The sequence below is a fragment of the Neodiprion virginianus genome, chromosome 5, assembly GCF_021901495.1.
Source record: "Neodiprion virginianus isolate iyNeoVirg1 chromosome 5, iyNeoVirg1.1, whole genome shotgun sequence".
Taxonomy (NCBI): domain Eukaryota; kingdom Metazoa; phylum Arthropoda; class Insecta; order Hymenoptera; family Diprionidae; genus Neodiprion; species Neodiprion virginianus.
Genome location: NC_060881.1, coordinates 25,386,377 through 25,403,863, shown reverse-complemented (window position 1 = coordinate 25,403,863; position 17,487 = coordinate 25,386,377). Strand labels below are relative to the sequence as shown.

Sequence of the window (17,487 nt, the reverse complement as noted above, 5' to 3'; positions counted from 1 at the left end):
TCAAATAATACCGTTGCTACCTTACGAAAAAACCTGTCCATCGAATATACTCCAATATTAATGTCAAACAGTCATACACGCGGGATGTAATCAAGATCGATTTATTCTGCGTTTGTACGAACGCGTGTAATCGACGTGTGACAGCGGTGGGGCGTGGAGATATTAAATTCAGAGCTGAGCGAATTTGCATATTTGAAACGAATAATTTTCCCTTGTTTTTATGCAATTCAAGTGTAGTTAAAAATTTTACACACACCGCGAAGTCCGGAGTTACCGGTCTCCAACGGATCCCTGCATAATTGCATAATTTCCCTGATGATCCAACAATCTGGTTAATGACAAAAGATACAGCAAGAAAAAGTGGGTACCGTAACCGAGTTAAGGGCGTATTTTCTCACTCAATTCGTAGTCCGACGTCTGGTCTTAAGCAATTCAACTATCGTAGAACAAGACTTGCGGAAAGATAATTATCCGGAATTTACTATTTCCCAACGTCGTCGCGATAACGAAGAGCGCGTTCAACAAGATATCTGAATACCTTGTCACATAGTATAATCACATTCCGGTCTAATTGCTAAACTAAAATGCAAAGAGAGAAAATTGAAACGAATCGTCAGCGTTGAACGTTGAAAAGTGTCGCGTCGTCTCCGAATTCATTCCGGTTGAAGGACACTCGCCTTGATATTTCCCGTTGCGAAACGAAGCCGGTCATTGGTATGTAGTCCACTCTTTTAAAAGCTACTCCTCGCTCTTCGTCACTCGCAGACGGACGCGAAGAGAGCCATCGTAATTATTGACGATAGAGTATCGCAGGGGTGAGAGCTGGCCGATCGTTGACTCGAGAATTAAAAGGTCTAAAAGGTCAAAAAGACGAAAGGCCAAGGGCCAAGAGCCGAAGATTGGTCTCTGACGAAACTCACCATCCTCGGTTGGTATCGACTCGATGTCGGACGCCCCGCCCTTGACTTCAACGTTTCCTCGGTACCAAACTATCGTTGCGGCTGGTTTGGCCAACCTCACGGAACAATGGAGCTGGTAGGACTGGCCGACCTTCGCCTCGATTTTTGCGTGATCCTGGTAGTTGCTGATCTCTACCTTTATCGGCGGTGCTGAAACAACGATAAGAGAAGGGTGTGATATATCGGTTAGAATGTATCGTTATGAAATTACCACTAGCTCTGTTCACACACCCCGAGCACCGCAGACTACGGAATCACCACCGCGTATGGTATAAACATCAACAACTAAGTACGCTTGGAAACAATTTGCAAGGCAATTGGAGTTGTTGATATTTGTTGGGACATGCTTTGGCAACTATTGGACGGCTTATCAACGCCTCTATAGGTCGCCTCTATTCTATACCATACAGCGGAGGATATAACCGAACCAAACACCGGCGTGCTCGTAGAATAATGATGTTTTCGCTCGGTGGTAGTTTGCGCAACGAAATTGGATTCAATCTTCCTTCCCTGTGCGGTTAGGATCCGCCTCGGCGAAATAGATTCCGCTAAATTATTGAGTGTAATTATTAATCAAGCTTCCGTTCATTGTAATATCGTATTTGCTCCTTTTTCATCCCCTACGATAACGCGACTATAACTATGTATTGAAATTTACGTAACACAGGATCGTGTTACGATCCCACTGACAATTAACCGTTATAGTTACCTACTACGAAGCAGACTTTACCCAGACACCTTAATTAGCCTCGAACCCATAAGTTAGGGATTATGCAGACATCTTTCGGATGACTTTGGGCATTCTCATTCATCCTGGATGCCTCTTTGTCCGGGGTATACGTAATCGCACAACAAAGACAAGAAAAGACGAGGCAAGATGTGGGCAAATAATTGGACAGGGTATAACAATAGTTGAGTGAAATTTTACAGGCGAAAATATCAGTTTGCGGAGAGTAGCGTAGCCCTTGTTTGTTCTGCAGGGTGCTGGCATTTGGGAACAAGGAAAAGGAAGGTGGGTTGGCACTGCATCTTTGATGAAACTTTTTAAACTCTTAACGACACTTCCCTGCTAATTTTCACCATTGACTAAATTTCTTAATTAATCAACGCCAACATCTGGCCCAGCGCTGCATTAAGATGACAGCGAAGAATTGGCCGGCGAAAAACTCGTTAGCAATTTTTTACCTACGCATACATATTATATAGAGCTAATTGAAATTTTCAGACTTTTTCTCTTCTTGCTGTTGAATTTCTTATACATTTATCTTCATCGCTTGCTACGTCTCGTTAGCGGATTCAAAGACGTGCGGGGCGCGACTGAGCAATATGGCGTCGGACACGGCAATCAGCTGATCGTTCCGCGTATATAATGCGAATATCAAAAGCGGTGAAAAGTTTTTAAAACTTTTTTGACGAGTTTTATTTCGTTGCAATGAGTTGATGTATATTAAAAAATATAACATGAAAAGAACTTTTATAATTAGATACGGTTTTGTTCGAGTACACATTAATTACATTCACTGCTACCAGATAGCGTATCCCCGATATGATGGATACTGATTTTAAAATCATTCTCTTATAATTTTCATACTTTTCTTAAGATCGTTTCAATTCTTTACGAAAGATTTATACCTATATACGTATTGACGGTGGGCCGCTTGACGAGCTTATAAGCTAAAGGAAAAGGAGAAAACGCGGAGGGGGTTTTAAGGTAGCAAAATAATTTTACCCACGTCGGTTCGCAAAGTACTTCAGCTAACTAGCCCCCAAATTTTAAGCCCCCTGAATTCATCTTTGGACTGATCAACAGAGACCGCAACGAGTCAAAATTCGGGCAGAATGTTAGCGAATCCGTTTCCCAATCGATTATAATTATTTCCAAACAATCCTACAGAAGGCAGACCAGCAGGGTAAAAGTAACCCGAGTTATATGAATGGTAGTTGGTACATATAACGTTTCGAAGTCAAGCGGGTTATTTGATCGGGGCAAATAGCTCGAGGCGTGTACGGTGGGAACCAACGACATGTCATAATAGATGAATCTACTCGATATGCGAGTAATTCAGCCACTAAGTGAGAGGGTTGATTAATCGAAGACCCTTTGATACCTAACGAGCTGAATTCACACTGTAGAGAAAAACTACCGGATTGACGACAGGCAAACGTCGATTATAGGTATAGTCATACAAGCGAGAGTGCGAGGAAGAGAGAAGGTGAGCAAGAGAGGAAGAGAAAAAGAGTAGAAGGTTTGCTCATGCCACCGGGGTTCCCTCAGGACTCAATTCATATTTGAAAACGGAGCAATGACACTGTTGGACTACGATTAAATATGCCGCGAACGAAAAGAGTGCGGGAGAAGTAGAGGAGAAAGAAACAGAAAAAAAAGAGAAAACGGAAAAAGAAGGACAGAAGCATTGGACACACACACACACACACGCGCCATTAAGGCAGTTTGCTCAACCTAATTATTCAGCCTGGAAAGTTAGGCAAACTTGTACATCAATATACACATACAATTATACGTACATTGGTGTAAGAACAAGTCCAACACTCAAATTTGAAATTTCAATCTGTGGTTAATTGACCAAAGGTCAATATTACAACCCTGTCCAGAATCAAGTGAGGAAGAATACTTTCCGGGTAAAATATTCAAAGTAAAATTTTCGATCACTCGTTTTACGCTAGGAAGAATCCACCGTAAACATGTTTCGCCAGTTTATACATTTTCACTTCGGGATTGCGAAAATTTCCAAAAACTGACTAAAAAAAAAAAAAAAAAAAGGCAAGACAAACGGATGTTTACTTACTCTCCGTTGTAGTGTAACATATTAACAAATGCTTCGACTTTGCGAAGAGTACATTCGTGAATAAACTGTTTTACGTAAAACAAAAAAAAATTTAAAAAAAATTAAAAAAACAGGATGAAAAAAAAAATCAAATTGCAAACCACAAATACCTCAGTGTATATGTACACGTGCATCATTCCGTACGTTGTAGTTCAACCTGGCGAACTTTCGAGGACTATATCCATGCAGGTGGCTAATATTGAGTTCGAATCGAATTTCTGCTGGTGAGTTGAGTATAAGTACCGTAAACCGTGTAGAGGGTTGGAAAAAAGAGTCGAGAAAGGTGGAAGAGGGGGATGCGCAGCGGTGCCGTGCGATGCGAGATTCGGATTAATTTAAAAATTCCCGACATCAAGCTGCGAGTTACACCCGCTAGAGAGGGGAACTTTTTAACCAGTCAGCGAAAATTCTGACGTCTGTTCGTGTCCCGTTTTTCATTTTTCTTTTTCGGTTACGTTCCCCCCCCCCTTTTTTTTGCCCGGAACTTCTTTTTTCCCTTTTCTTTTCTTTAGTTTTCTTGTCTGTTTTATTCGACGATGGCGGGGCGAAATGTAGATACGAGGGTTCATAGAGAAAGTGGAGGGGTGCACAGGTAAAGGATTTTCTGTCCATTTTCATTCCTGCAGACGGTATCGGACCAAAAAGAGGACGAAAGTAGCTCAATAAATATTCCTCAGGGGTGCAGACCGGGTGTCGGAACCGAGAGAATAAGAGAAGAGATGAGAGAAGTCTGGTCTTTGCTCTACACTTATCGAGGAACTGAAGTGGCATTCAGACGCTGACGAGGTTGGGAATTAACGCTGGACGGATTTCAAAAGTTTATAAGTCACAGGGATGGAAAATGGAGAGGGGTAAAGGAGAGTACTGCGGATATTAATTTAAAATTAAAGCCGGCAATCGTGCGTCTGAACTCTTTTAGTATATAAACTGTTTAGCAGTAATTTTGGCTGTATAAATATAGTTGAGTTTGACATATTTTTGTACATTTTTTTTATTTTTACTTTGCATCACCTTTGCTGCTGTAAGAAAATTATTGGTTTCGGTTGAAAAACACTTTTTATAATTTGAACGAATCTTTACGTTTTTCTTCTAGAATTCGAAATACAGGTTTTTAGAAAACTGTCAAGTCTGTCCGACAAAGTTCCGCGATTATCTCGAAAACAGCAGGATGAAGTAAATTTGAAACTTACAGGATTTTATTTTTTGATGGGTATGAAAAACTGCCATGTCCCGTTTAATTTGAACTTCCGGTTTCACCGGAAATTAATCAATTCTCAATGTTGAATCGACAAACTTGTACTTTTTCTACACAATCGAATGTATTTTCCCCAGTTTATATACTTATTAAAAAAAAAAAACGCAATAATTTTTTGATTTTCAGAAATTGTTTTTTTCCAATTTTCTTTCAAAAAATTTGTGAAACATCTTGAACCCCCGATACTCTTAGACAATTATGAGGATAATACTGAACTGCATTTTCCTAATTCCAAAAAGTTGGCAAGGTTTCGCTGCTAAATTTGGCAGCTAGGACAGGGAAGAATAATTTTGTCATTGATTTTCTTTTGTTTCTTCAATTGCAACGAGACTAAATTTAATTATCAGCAGGCTGAAGCAGGAAAACAGTAAAATTCTGTTGCAAATTATACAATATTTGCGACAGTTATCGTTTGTGAAATAAATAAAAAGAATACGAAAAGCTTGTTTAAAAACATAGCCTACTATTTATGTGCGTATGAAAAGATTGAATTTTTTCTCAACCGCGATGGTTGATTCTTGTTTTTCCGCACTTCTCTAAAATTCCAAATTTTTAAAATCACGAGTGAAGAAAGGCAACTTGTCCAGCCACGATGTTTCGTAGGGGTTTTTTTTCACACAAATTAGAAATCTGAGGAGCGATTTCGTGTTGCGTATGGGCGACCGTATAACCCGCGTAAGCATAAGAGGAATAGACGTCAGGGAGTAAAAGCGGGGGTTTGAAACCAAGAAGGAAATCCTCCAGCTCCGTCTCTCTATCCGCCGTTCTATGAGTTAGGGGTAGGCAACTTCCTTGGCAATATTCACGGACCAACGACCGCGGGGCGACGAGCGCACTCATCCTTACGATAAATATCTCCTTCTCTCCTCGGCTGCAGGACGTATACTGGCAAAGGCGCGGAAGGCGAAGCTTTCAGTCTAAAAAGCTCAAATTTCCTGACGGCGGCTGCCGTTACTGCTTTTCGGAATTAGTCTTCGGGATAAAAAGAGCGGCCGTGTGTGTACCTGAGTGGCGAGCCTGGGTCTCTATCTTTTCACACTTTATACCTAGAGGTTACAACGAATCTCACCTCTCGGGAAAAACAAAAATGGCTGACACCGATGGGGGGAAAAAAAAAAAAAAAAAAAAAATACAGAATAAAAAGTAGACGCATGAATAAATAAATTCACTGTATCTAGGGTAAGAAAATTTAAGCGAACGTCTCCGAAAGTTCTGTAAAAGCTTGCGGCAATTTTCTCCACCACGTTATAAATTTTGTACTACACAGAATCTTGGGAAGAAGTTTCTTTATTTCAACGGGTTTTTCATTTCCCAGAAGGATCGTTCTAAAATTCATGCTCATTCAACACACGCGTTATATTACGATCGTAATATAAACGTCGAGTAACGAAATACGACTTTGCAAAAAAATAAAAATAAAAAAAAAAAACAGAAAAAAACCAATACCGTTACAAATTTAACGTTCACTGTTTATCGGTCGAGTTGGATCGACGTTTCGGTGACGTATTAAAAAAAAACAAAAATCTTATTTAGATGTAAGAATTGAAATTTCAAGTTAGAATTTAGCCGGAATTGTAATCGGAAATGGTGCTGAAAACAATTATTGTTTTTGAGGAAGCAATTCAACGGCGGAAATATTTATAACTCCAATAATTTCTAACTTTGTTTTTGTCGCGAGACTGGCTCTAGTATTCAGTGACATATGGTGTCCACCCGTAGTTCAATTCCGTGCCGTTCGACAATCATAAATCGCTTTCACCTAATATTCGATTTTCCCCAAAGTTCACCGTGCACCTAATGCTAAACGCGTTAATTAAACATCTCAAAGAATCGTTAGGCGAATATAATTGCAAAATTAACTTCAACAGCTTGAAGAACTTTGCCGGTATACGAATCGCGGAGTCGAAATCGGTCGAAATCATTAACCCGGAACACCCTGTATTATACGTATACACTTAAATCGGGATTTCAGGATTTTACTTTCACTCACTCGAATGGGGCATTTCATCCCCATTTCCGTCCTACCTTTTCCACCCTGTTTTTTTGCTCCTTCTGTATACACCTGCATACACGTATGTACGTACATACATACAATGTATATAGGATATACATAGGTATGTAAATACCTGTATACATCGCGGAGAAAAGCTACGCCTTAGCTAATTCCCGCACCCGGTGGCTGTAGCCTCGAAAACTTTTTATTATACTCGAGTAATTAGACACAGGGTGTAGAAAAATAACAGGGAAACGACGACAACGGGGACAAAAATAATAACGGTAATGGTCATATAGGTGAGGATAACATTGAAATTGGCGAGGATGATGATAATGGTTAAAAGAGTACCACATTACGCGTCACGGTATCAAAGGAAGACCGTGGCATGTGTTTGTTGCGATGATAAACGGGTCAAGGTTTAAACAACATTTAAGAGACTGTTAATAGCTCGATTCCATCGTACTCTTGTTTCCGTTGGGTATGGTTGATGATTAGCCCACACTGAGCGGGTTTTCCTTTCCCCTCGGTCATTACGCGTCACTCGACTATACCCGTACAGAATGATTAGCTGACAATAAGAATAGAAATGAGCGGTAACTAACGGTCGAATAGTCTAACGCGCATGCGCTAAATTTCTCAAGGAAAAGCAGTCGCGTCGCGTTGGCAGGTTGACCAACCGTCACAAGTTCAGATGACAGGTCGCCGCGATGTGTGTAACCTCAAAAATGTTGGTAGTCCTGACCTAGAATGTTAGCGCATGCGCGTTGGACAATTCGACCGTTAGCTACTCATTCCGTATATAATGAGCTACTCATTCCGTATATAATGAGCCAAAACTTAGGCCTGTGCCCGTATTACACACTCGGAATTTTAACCCATGAACTACGAATACACGAATGCCTGACCTGATCAGATAATGCCCGGCTAACCGCCATGCCGCCTACTTCACGTTGCATACGTGTACGCGGTACATGGAACGCTGTTGTAACTGATAATTTCATCCCTTGCATACCTCACACTGACAGCTCAATGACACGAGGTCCATTATTATTAACGTTGTTACCGTAATTATCCCTAACACGCCAGGCATGTCGCTAATTATCAGTCTCCAGTTTCGGACTTTCTGTGTTTTGATACTAAATGAGTGACATCGATTTTTCAGTAAAATCAAAAAAAAAAAAAAATCTTTATTTCGTCATCGGTACAGGTTTTTTCGCTATCACGATTGCAGATATTTCCTATCTTTTTACTGACTAAGATAATGGAGGAGAATGTAAGTTACCAAAAATACATATGTTAAACTCGGAGAGTTGATCCGGAGATTCTTGATTCCAAGTTATCTATTCTTTCGGAAAAGTGGGCGGTATAACAGAATGAATAAAGAAAAGAGCGATTCGAAAGAAACTGACGATGGATACACGCACGTAAAAGTGCGCATAATAACTGCATATACATATTGCGTAAGCGAGAAGGGAAAATTCATAACTTTAGAAGGAACGGAGATGTGAAGAAAAAAAAAAATCGGTACAATACACCCACGTATTTCTTTTTCGAGAGGAATTTGAAAAGATCTCTGTACGACGCAGTGGTAGCTATAATAAATATGCGCGTGGGGCAGGAACAAATTGCGATTTTTCTCGGGGTTGAATTTGCCATGCGAAGACCAAGGGGTTTATGTGTGTATTAAGGTTGTTCCTCGGCATTCTTCGTTCGCCTTTTTTTTTCTGTCCCCTCCTTTCTTTTTTTCTTTTTACAATTACCACAGTGTATGAAATGTAAATTTCTTTATTTCGGCATACTTTTTACCTGCCCGGATTCGTGGCTAAGACTTTATCCTGTAAACTACCGCTGCTACAAAACTACCCCTCCCTCTTAACCAGACAAGAACACGAGCCTTGGCTGCTTGAAATTTTTTGCGTTATGGCTGTAAGGAATGCTGGGATTACATTGATCTTAATCTCGTCGTTTCGCACACTTTTGCCACTTTTCGTAGGAATTAATTGTCATCATGTTCATTATTTTTTCCCTGTCAATTCTAGTCCGAATTTGATCGTATTGAAATTTTTTATCACGTGCCCTGTCAAGGATTCATCAGTTGGAGAGTCTGGTGAAAAAATCAATAGCAGCGAAGATGTTGAGATCAGGGTTTCAAAAAGTGAAACTGAAGTTAGTCGACTTCAGTTCTATTAAAAAGGATCATACATTTCATTCGAAGAATACTTGTTGAATAAAATAGATATTCGAAGAAATTGTGCAGATTAATTGAGGTAATTAAAAAGAATAAATTCTCGATATTTATAATTCCAAACCCTCCCCCCTCCCCAAAAAGACGACTTTTTCAACTTTGGAACGTCCATTTGCGATCAATTCAATTTTTGTACTCGCGTGTGTTGTAATTTGGTAAAATTCCGCTACTGTAACGTTGTTTATAACGGGTCTCGTATTATTATATACAACAGCGATCGTTGAAGCTGTTGAAACGTCTGTATCGCATGTGCGGAGAGTAAAAAAGACTTTCTTTTCAAGTACCTATAGTAGTAGCAGCAGCAGCGGCAGCAGCAACGCAGGCGTCAATTGTGAGCTGAGTTGCAGCGAGTAAAAAGCTTTTGGCTAGAGAAAAAGACGGGAAAATAATAAAAATAAAAAATATATAAACATACAAAAAGAAACGTATCCTTTATCCTTGCACGTTTCTACGTAACACGTAGAGTATAGGTACGTTATACTTTTATAGGTGCGGTTTTCCAGCAGGTTGTTTGAAAAACAAGGCTTGAAATTTAAAACACTATTATACACAGAGGAGAAATTTTTAATTTTTTTTTTTTTCACATAAGGTGTATGTATGCAAATTACCGAGAACTTTACACCCAGGGAATGTCTCGCTTAGATGTAAAACCGCGTCAAGCGTATATATATACGTCGGAAAAAGTTCACTCGAGCATTTCATTAGGAAAATGGTTCGTCGACGCGTGAAAATAACAAACGTATTTTGTTAATACGAAAAGACGACGCCGTATATATCTGAACGTACTTTATACCAGCGAAGCAGTATGATTCTGCACAACAAGTATGGTTCATTATTACAGTTTGAAATCGTGCACGAGGTACAGTTTCAGAAAAAAAAAAAAAACTCCCGTCAACTGTACACACCCACGTTTTACAACATGTATTACAAATAACTTTGTTCTTTTCTTTCCTACTTCCTCTCTTTACATTTCAATACGAAGACCCGATATTTCTCAGGGTGGTGACAGTTTTAATCAAATAAAATTCCCTGACTGTTCTCGTCAAAAAATTCACAACTCTCTGATTTTTTTTTCACCAATCTTATTACGTGATGTTAGGTGGCTTTCAGGACTAAAAGCTCGAGAAATTATTGACTTTCAGTATATAAATTTCGATTCAAAAACACATGGTATTGCTTCGTTGCGCACGAAAAATTAGAAATTGAACAATACCATTTTCGAAAGTTAGCTTAACTAAATATACGAAGCAAAGTTGAAGTTTGAAAACAATTTTTAAAAAAAAAAAACAAAGTTTTTCCCTGTGATCCATCACAATTACCTGACTTTCCTCTATAGACGATATTCCCTGACTATTCTCGATTTTCCCGGTACGTTGCCACCCTGTTTATGTACTTGACGAAAACAACTTGGGCGAATATATTTTGCGAATCCAATTTAGAATCTATATCAGAGACGTTAACTTGGATAAATTACGAAACGGAGAATACGACCTGCTCAAAGAACGTCTTTCGGTGGAACGTTTCTCACGGAGGATATTTCAAGACGAAGATAAATTTTCGGCGCTCTCCTTCGCTCCAGCAAAAAAAATTAAAAAATCACCGAACCACCTTTTTCCCTTCGTTTAATATAGATTTCGGTATTTTTTGTTATTTATATACATACATACATATATAAAACACATCAGCCGAGATAATCAATTTTCCCCAGGTTCAGAGCAGGTACATACATACATACACGCAATATCGTTCCGCGCGACGTATAAGAAGAAAGAAGAAAGAAGAAAGAAGGCTAGGCCCGGATGAGAAAAGACGAGAAGAAAAGAGAAATAGGGGGGCACATACATATATTAATTAGGTTAGGCAAGGCTTGCCCGTAACGATGCGGGATCGCTCGTGCGCGATATATTGGCGACTCGGGTGAGTTAGTATTGTGCGTGTTTCCCGCACGAGTGTTGCCGGCTGCCCCCAGGAGATTGGCAAGTAACAAAGCACATTCTAGCCAGCCACGCGAGCGTGCCCTGAGCTAAATTGAAAACACTGTTTTTATTTGATCCGCGTAGGTATTACTATGGCTGAACCGTCGGTTAGGTAGGAGGTGTACCTACCGACCGAGCTGCACAGGGTGCGCGCGTTCATCCCTTAAAATAGTGCCTCTGTGCCAGCGCTGCGTTTGTTCTGCGTTATTACGTTTCTCCCTTTCTCTGTTTTTCGCGTCTTTTTCGACACTACGAACGTATATCTAGGTATATTCCCTCATCTGCGCTGTTGAAATCTGTATACCCAGCACGAATATCGTGCGATACCTACGCGGTGAATGAAGGGTGAAACAAAAAGTAAGAGGGGAAAAATAAATGAAGTAAAAAAAAAAAAAAAAAAAAAAAAACGTACACCGGACAACGGAGAATTCTGTAGGGAATATTCGGGCTCTTTGCGTCAACATTTTTTTTTACACTCTCATGTAGCAGAGATGCCTTGAATAGTTAGATCGTGTTATAAATTTTTTATCATCAATTGAAATAAAATTGAAGTAAACATGCCGGATTGAAAGCCATTACATGCATACACGATCAGGTATATCCGTATATTACGAAATCACTAAATTGCGTGTAAACTTTGCAATCAGGTTTTTTTTTCTACGGAATAAGTAAAATACAATCTGATTAATTATTTGAAGTTTCTCTGCTTTACTATACACGCATAAAAGTGAAAAATTGAAAACTACAATCAGAAAAGTACTTCGAACGTGGAATTCAAGTGATTTCTCCATAAAACCGAATGAAATTTTGAAGAAATCTGTATCACCTCAAAATATGCGAATAATCAAATATTCAATTAGTGAGAACGAGAAGTGAAATTCATATTTCAATTTTTAACAAACAGCGAAAAGTTTTGGTAGAATCTTAAATTTGAAGGAGATAAAAAAAAAACTGAGGTATAACGTTACGTGAAAGTATTAAAGAAGTTCACTTTCAAGAAGACCAAAAGAGCCAAACTGTTCCGAGTGATCTCTAATATTTTTTGTACACATTTCTTTATATATTTGTGATTAAGTTAAGAAAGAGTATAATTATCATTTTCTTCGCGTTGAAAAGTTTCGGAAAAATTCATCAGCACTCTCGTACGCAGGACATCTAATATTTTTTTAGGTATCTAGACAGATACCCAGTTGCGAATGTACTATGCCACCTACGTCACACCAAAAACTAGTGTAATAACAGTAATAATTATAATAATAAATATTAACAATAACAATAATAGTACGGCGCCGAAATCGCAGAGTTGTTTACCAGTCAAATTGTGCTTGAAAAATTCGCGTCAATGAACAAGAACCGCGAGAAGGTTGTTGGTTTTGGTAACCTTTGGGAATACACAGTGTAAATCATATCGTAAAAGCTAATAGAGAGAGGTATCTAGAAACGCGGATACGGGGTCGCGGTTCGTGGGTGGACAGGTGAGTATTGTATTATGCGCAATGGTACACACAATGCGGGCATGTAGAACGTATGTTATGTATGTATGTATGTACATTGGCTCGGAGCCGGTGCTCGAGGGATCGAAATTTTCGTCGTCACCAACAATCGTTGTTAGGAAAGTTGGTTCCTCGGTATGTCCGTGACTGTATAACACATCAAGCAGGACTGGATGATGGTTGACAGCCTGAAATAGTCCCCAGCGTCGAATGGTTTGAGTGACACAATTGAAGGGTACAGTTAGGTGCACTCCCAATTCACCATCAGCGAGCTTTTCCGTCAGAATGGTTGGTACTGGGTCGTTGTTGCTGCTGCTGCTGCTGCTGCTAGTGCTGTTGAAGCTGATGCTGCGAGTGGTATTAGAGACAAAAGCTCCGGCACGTTTGTGTGTGACGTATTCCTCGAAAAATTATACACGCGTATGCACATTCATCATTTTCATTTGTCACGGGAAAAATAAACAGAGTTGAAAAACAGTCGGTAGATGAACGAACAAACCGTGTGATGCTTATCGCCAGCGTAACAGGTAAATCGTTTGGCATGCAAATTTGTTCGTCAATACGCAGAGTTGATGATCAAACCCTGTACTTGAGAGTTCGTACAGGAAAATCCGAGCGCCAGACGTCACTGCAAGATAACGCATGTCGAAACAGTTTTCAATCATACTGGCTTCCAGAGGGGTAAAAAGTGAGAGAAATTTGTAGAAGAAGATTATGCGGTTGGTTTTTTATAGTTTCTTTTTTTTTTTTGCTTTTATCAAACCAGGCAATTATACAAGATCGGGAGATAAAATATCACTCGTTATACGTATGCATGAACTTGACTGCACGTAGGCGTGCAGTACAGATCTCTCCGTTTTGATTATAGATGAGCGATTTCTTTAGCTTTGATCATTATTCATTGTTCCGATTCGACGATGCGTGTGAAATGCACTGAGGGATTCCGCTTGTAGGCCGGAGGAGAAGCTGAAACGATATATGATGGACAATTTTCGTAGAGTGTGACATCTTGCACATAGAGACGGAGGTGTTTAATGGCGAAACGTGTCCGAATGCCCGCGTGCGATAGGGTATGTAGGTACGTACATACATCCATTTATCTCGCGAATACAACGAAGGTGGCGTAAGAGGCGTTTGCAATTTCCCGATTACACGACACGCACGGTCGTTGAGATGTTTCTAATGGAGCGAAGCGTCGAGTAGAGAAGTGCGACAATTCATCGAAGCGACACTTGCCCAATCAGAAGCCTTCGGGTGTAGCAAATTTCTCAATTACGGGTGCGGGAAGTTTTGCCTGCCTCCTCCGACGTTCGGCTCCGGTGCAGAAAGTACCTCATACCGTCAGCCCCGCAACCAAGGGGATGAGAGAAGGCTACACACAGCGGTATTCTGCATCAGGACTTGTTTGTGCTCCTTCTGACCTTCCCGGCAATATATACCAGCAGCAACGGCGTACAAACCAGCCAGGGTATCCTTTACTTGGCAAGTATCCCCCGCTCGCAAGGGTAAATAGTCTGTGAAGCAGACCGCGTTTGAAACCCAAGCCATGCCACGGCGCGGTGTCTTATGTACACACGAAACACCCAGCCGCCAATTCCTCGAGGTTCGCGTCCGCGAAATATCTCCTCCTCCATCTCCGACACCATCTCCGTTTCAACCACCGTACTACTGGTTGTCGTACCTACTCTCTGACCTTCTCCTATATACAGGTACCCTAGCATTTCAACTATGGGGTATTTCGGCGAAAGAAGATCTGAAGATGGCTCATGATATTTCCCGAGCAAGGCACGGGGCTTTATTGCCGGGAGGGCTTTATTGCAGGCACGCGTCTCTTTCGGTTCAGAAATATCACCGATGTCGGGTGCTGCTTTGCCCCTGGCTTTCACCTTCTTTGGCACATTTTCCTTATCCCCAATTAAGAGGATTTATATACCCGGATCCTTATCGAGCGCTCGGCTTTTCATTCTAGAATATATTTTTCGGTGTACCGTACATTTAAAGATACACCTTTCAGTGCGGTGAGTTCTCTGTGAGGGTTCGGACCTTTCGAATTTTATCCATTTCTCCGTTATACGCATTTTTCGTATTCATGCTCAACGCCTCGAAAGCGTGTCGGAATGAACTCGGCGATGAGCTGATAAAATTCCAAGTATACTCCCCGCGATGAAGAGGGAATATTAAAAAGCTGATGGAATAAGTTTTTCAGAATTACAGAAATCAGTTGTTCGGGGAGATAAACCTCGGGCCACAAGCTCGGACTCGAATATCGATCGGAGTCGGCATTAGTTTAAAACGAGAAAAACTTTAAGCTGGCAATTCTTAGATAAGCATGTACACATACATACATACATATATATATGTATGTGTGCGTACGCATTGCATATACAGAACAAGAGAAACAGACGATAACATATTTTTTACCGACAATATACCTGTACCCGCTTCGCGAGTGAGACGATAACTACACGTATACGACTTCAAGGGTCCGGCAGATCACTGAAAAAGCTCGAGTAGTCCAGACAGGCAAAAAAAAAGTCCAAATTTGATACGGGGGTTCGCATCACTGACCGTATATTCGGATCCTCGTGGCAGATTTGATTACCTTCTTTCTTTACCCTTCTTTTCACCCCGCATCAAGAGTCGAGGAAAAAGAAAACTTGTTTTGCCGAAGGCAACCGACGCGCGAAGCTCGTATCGGGAAGTTCTTTCGATACACTGCGTACGAAATGCGACATCGTTTCGAGAAATTATGGGAAACAGTTTTGCGAGGGACTATTCACCATAAGGAAGTGATCCGAAGTCATTGAAAGTCACTGGAAGTTATTGAAAGTTACCGAAACTCTAAGAACTTCCTCAGAAATTAGTGGGTAGAAATGTCTCAAGGGTAGTTTGAACACGGAGGAAATTATTATGATATTCTGCCAAGTTTGGTAGACGAGAATCACGAGTCGGACTAAGTCAGTTAAGCCTGTAAAGATCGCGGTAAGTGATTCGAAACCATTATTAATCTCTGCAACAATTTTACTCCATCAGCTGTAGGATATTCCAAATGTTAACGACTAGAAACTAGCTTGGTGAATTATTACGCAATACAATCCCTCGGTGGATCACGTGGGAATTGGAAATAGTCGGTCAGAGTCGTTTTCAAAATCAGAGGAATCACTTGTTCTCCGAACAGCAAACAGTAAGTAGCTCTCAGCTCAAGCAGAATCGATGCGGTGGCTGAAGACCTCCATTACGTCCGTTAGAAAGAATCCAATAACCTTCCAGCTGCCAGGGTATGAACTTTAAATTACAGTCAACCGGTCGATATGACAATGAAATTATTTCTCAATCAAAGGCACCGAACGTCACTTCACCCGACACCTAAAACTACCTTAAACTGTGTCTAACGATGACGGAAGTTGCGAACTGTTGTTAACGGGTTCGAATTCAGATAGCGACTAGATCTTATCGTGGTATTTCGGAGTATCCATAAGTTACGCTGTTAGGTACATTCCCCTCCTCGTTAAAGAGCGACTCGCGATTCGCTCAGGGTAAACATAATGGTAGCAGAAAAGAGGGAAAGAGGGAGAGGAGCCATCTAAAAGGGTCGATTGGGAGGGAAGAAGAAAAGAGAGGCAAAAAAAAAAAAAAAACAAATGGTAGAAGAGACGGGCAAACAAACAAATAGAGAAACTCGCACACGTTCGGTAGTTCTCGCGAGTTTATCGACACTATCTACGGTACACTTTGCCCATCCATTCTTTCGTGCGGAGAGGTTTGCACGCGCTAGTATGCCGCGTGTGTGTATTTCCCTGTTGTTCCGCCGGTCGATCCGAGGCTCAAATCCTGCTCTTTCGACCACTTTCGAATAAAGCGAAACACAAAAGGGACCAAAGAGAGCGCGCGTAACTCGGACCCGTCCGAACCGAAATAAAAATTGGTGGAAAAATAAACAAGACTGCCAAATGTCCGTCTGACTTCCACTTTTCCCGGTCACAAAGATGTGTCCCTGCAGACGTATGGATCCTTTATGGAGACACGTGTACATATTCAACTATTTATGGAAGCGGAAGAGCCGGGAGGAGAGTTGGACAGTTTTCAAGTGGCCTATATAACTTCCGAATCCCCTAGCGGATCGATGGATGGACTGACCGTTATCCGCCTCTTCTTGACATCCAAGTTTTCATCGCGTTTCGAATACCACTCGTCCCAAATCCGGAGTGTTGTTGATTGGCGGCAAACTTAATAAAACAACTGGTACCAAGGCGACCAAATCCGGTACATCATCTAACCTATAGCCTTCAAAAGATATCCACGACCTTTCCAACGAGTACTTTTGGACACTCGGAATCACGGGTATTTTAGAACATTATCATGTTTTACAGCATAACGCGATGCGCGAATTAGGTCGAAAAATGACTCAGTGTTCTTCGGTGAATCGTTGCTTGAAGAGCCAAGTTGTACCAACCGTAAATTCAGTGCCGGTGTAGCCAGCTTGAGAATTACTTTCGGAGCACCGATGAAGTTAGAGTCGTTAATATCATTCGAACGGAATAGAACCGAAGAGATCGATGAGAATCACCTTCGAAGCTGATAGATTTTCGAATAACCACCGCAAGCCATCTGTCTGTATCAGGTAAGTTATATGACCACTTAAAAAGCGTCCAACTTTGTTTGCTCAGCTCGAAAAGTCCTTCCCGTGTGTACAATCTTAAATCTTTGAATCGTTTTC

At 40.8% G+C, this 17,487-nt stretch overlaps 1 protein-coding gene across 6 annotated transcripts in view; it reads right to left on the bottom strand.

Annotated features, from left to right (window-relative positions):
- Positions 1-17,487, bottom strand: part of LOC124304837 (nephrin) — a 196,336-nt gene that overhangs the window by 17,428 nt on the left and 161,421 nt on the right. For all 6 annotated transcript variants that reach the window (XM_046763530.1, XM_046763528.1, XM_046763529.1 and 3 more), the window contains exon 4: positions 921-1,109. In XM_046763530.1, coding sequence (XP_046619486.1) covers positions 921-1,109 — 189 coding nt within the window. The remainder of the gene's footprint in view (positions 1-920; positions 1,110-17,487) is intronic.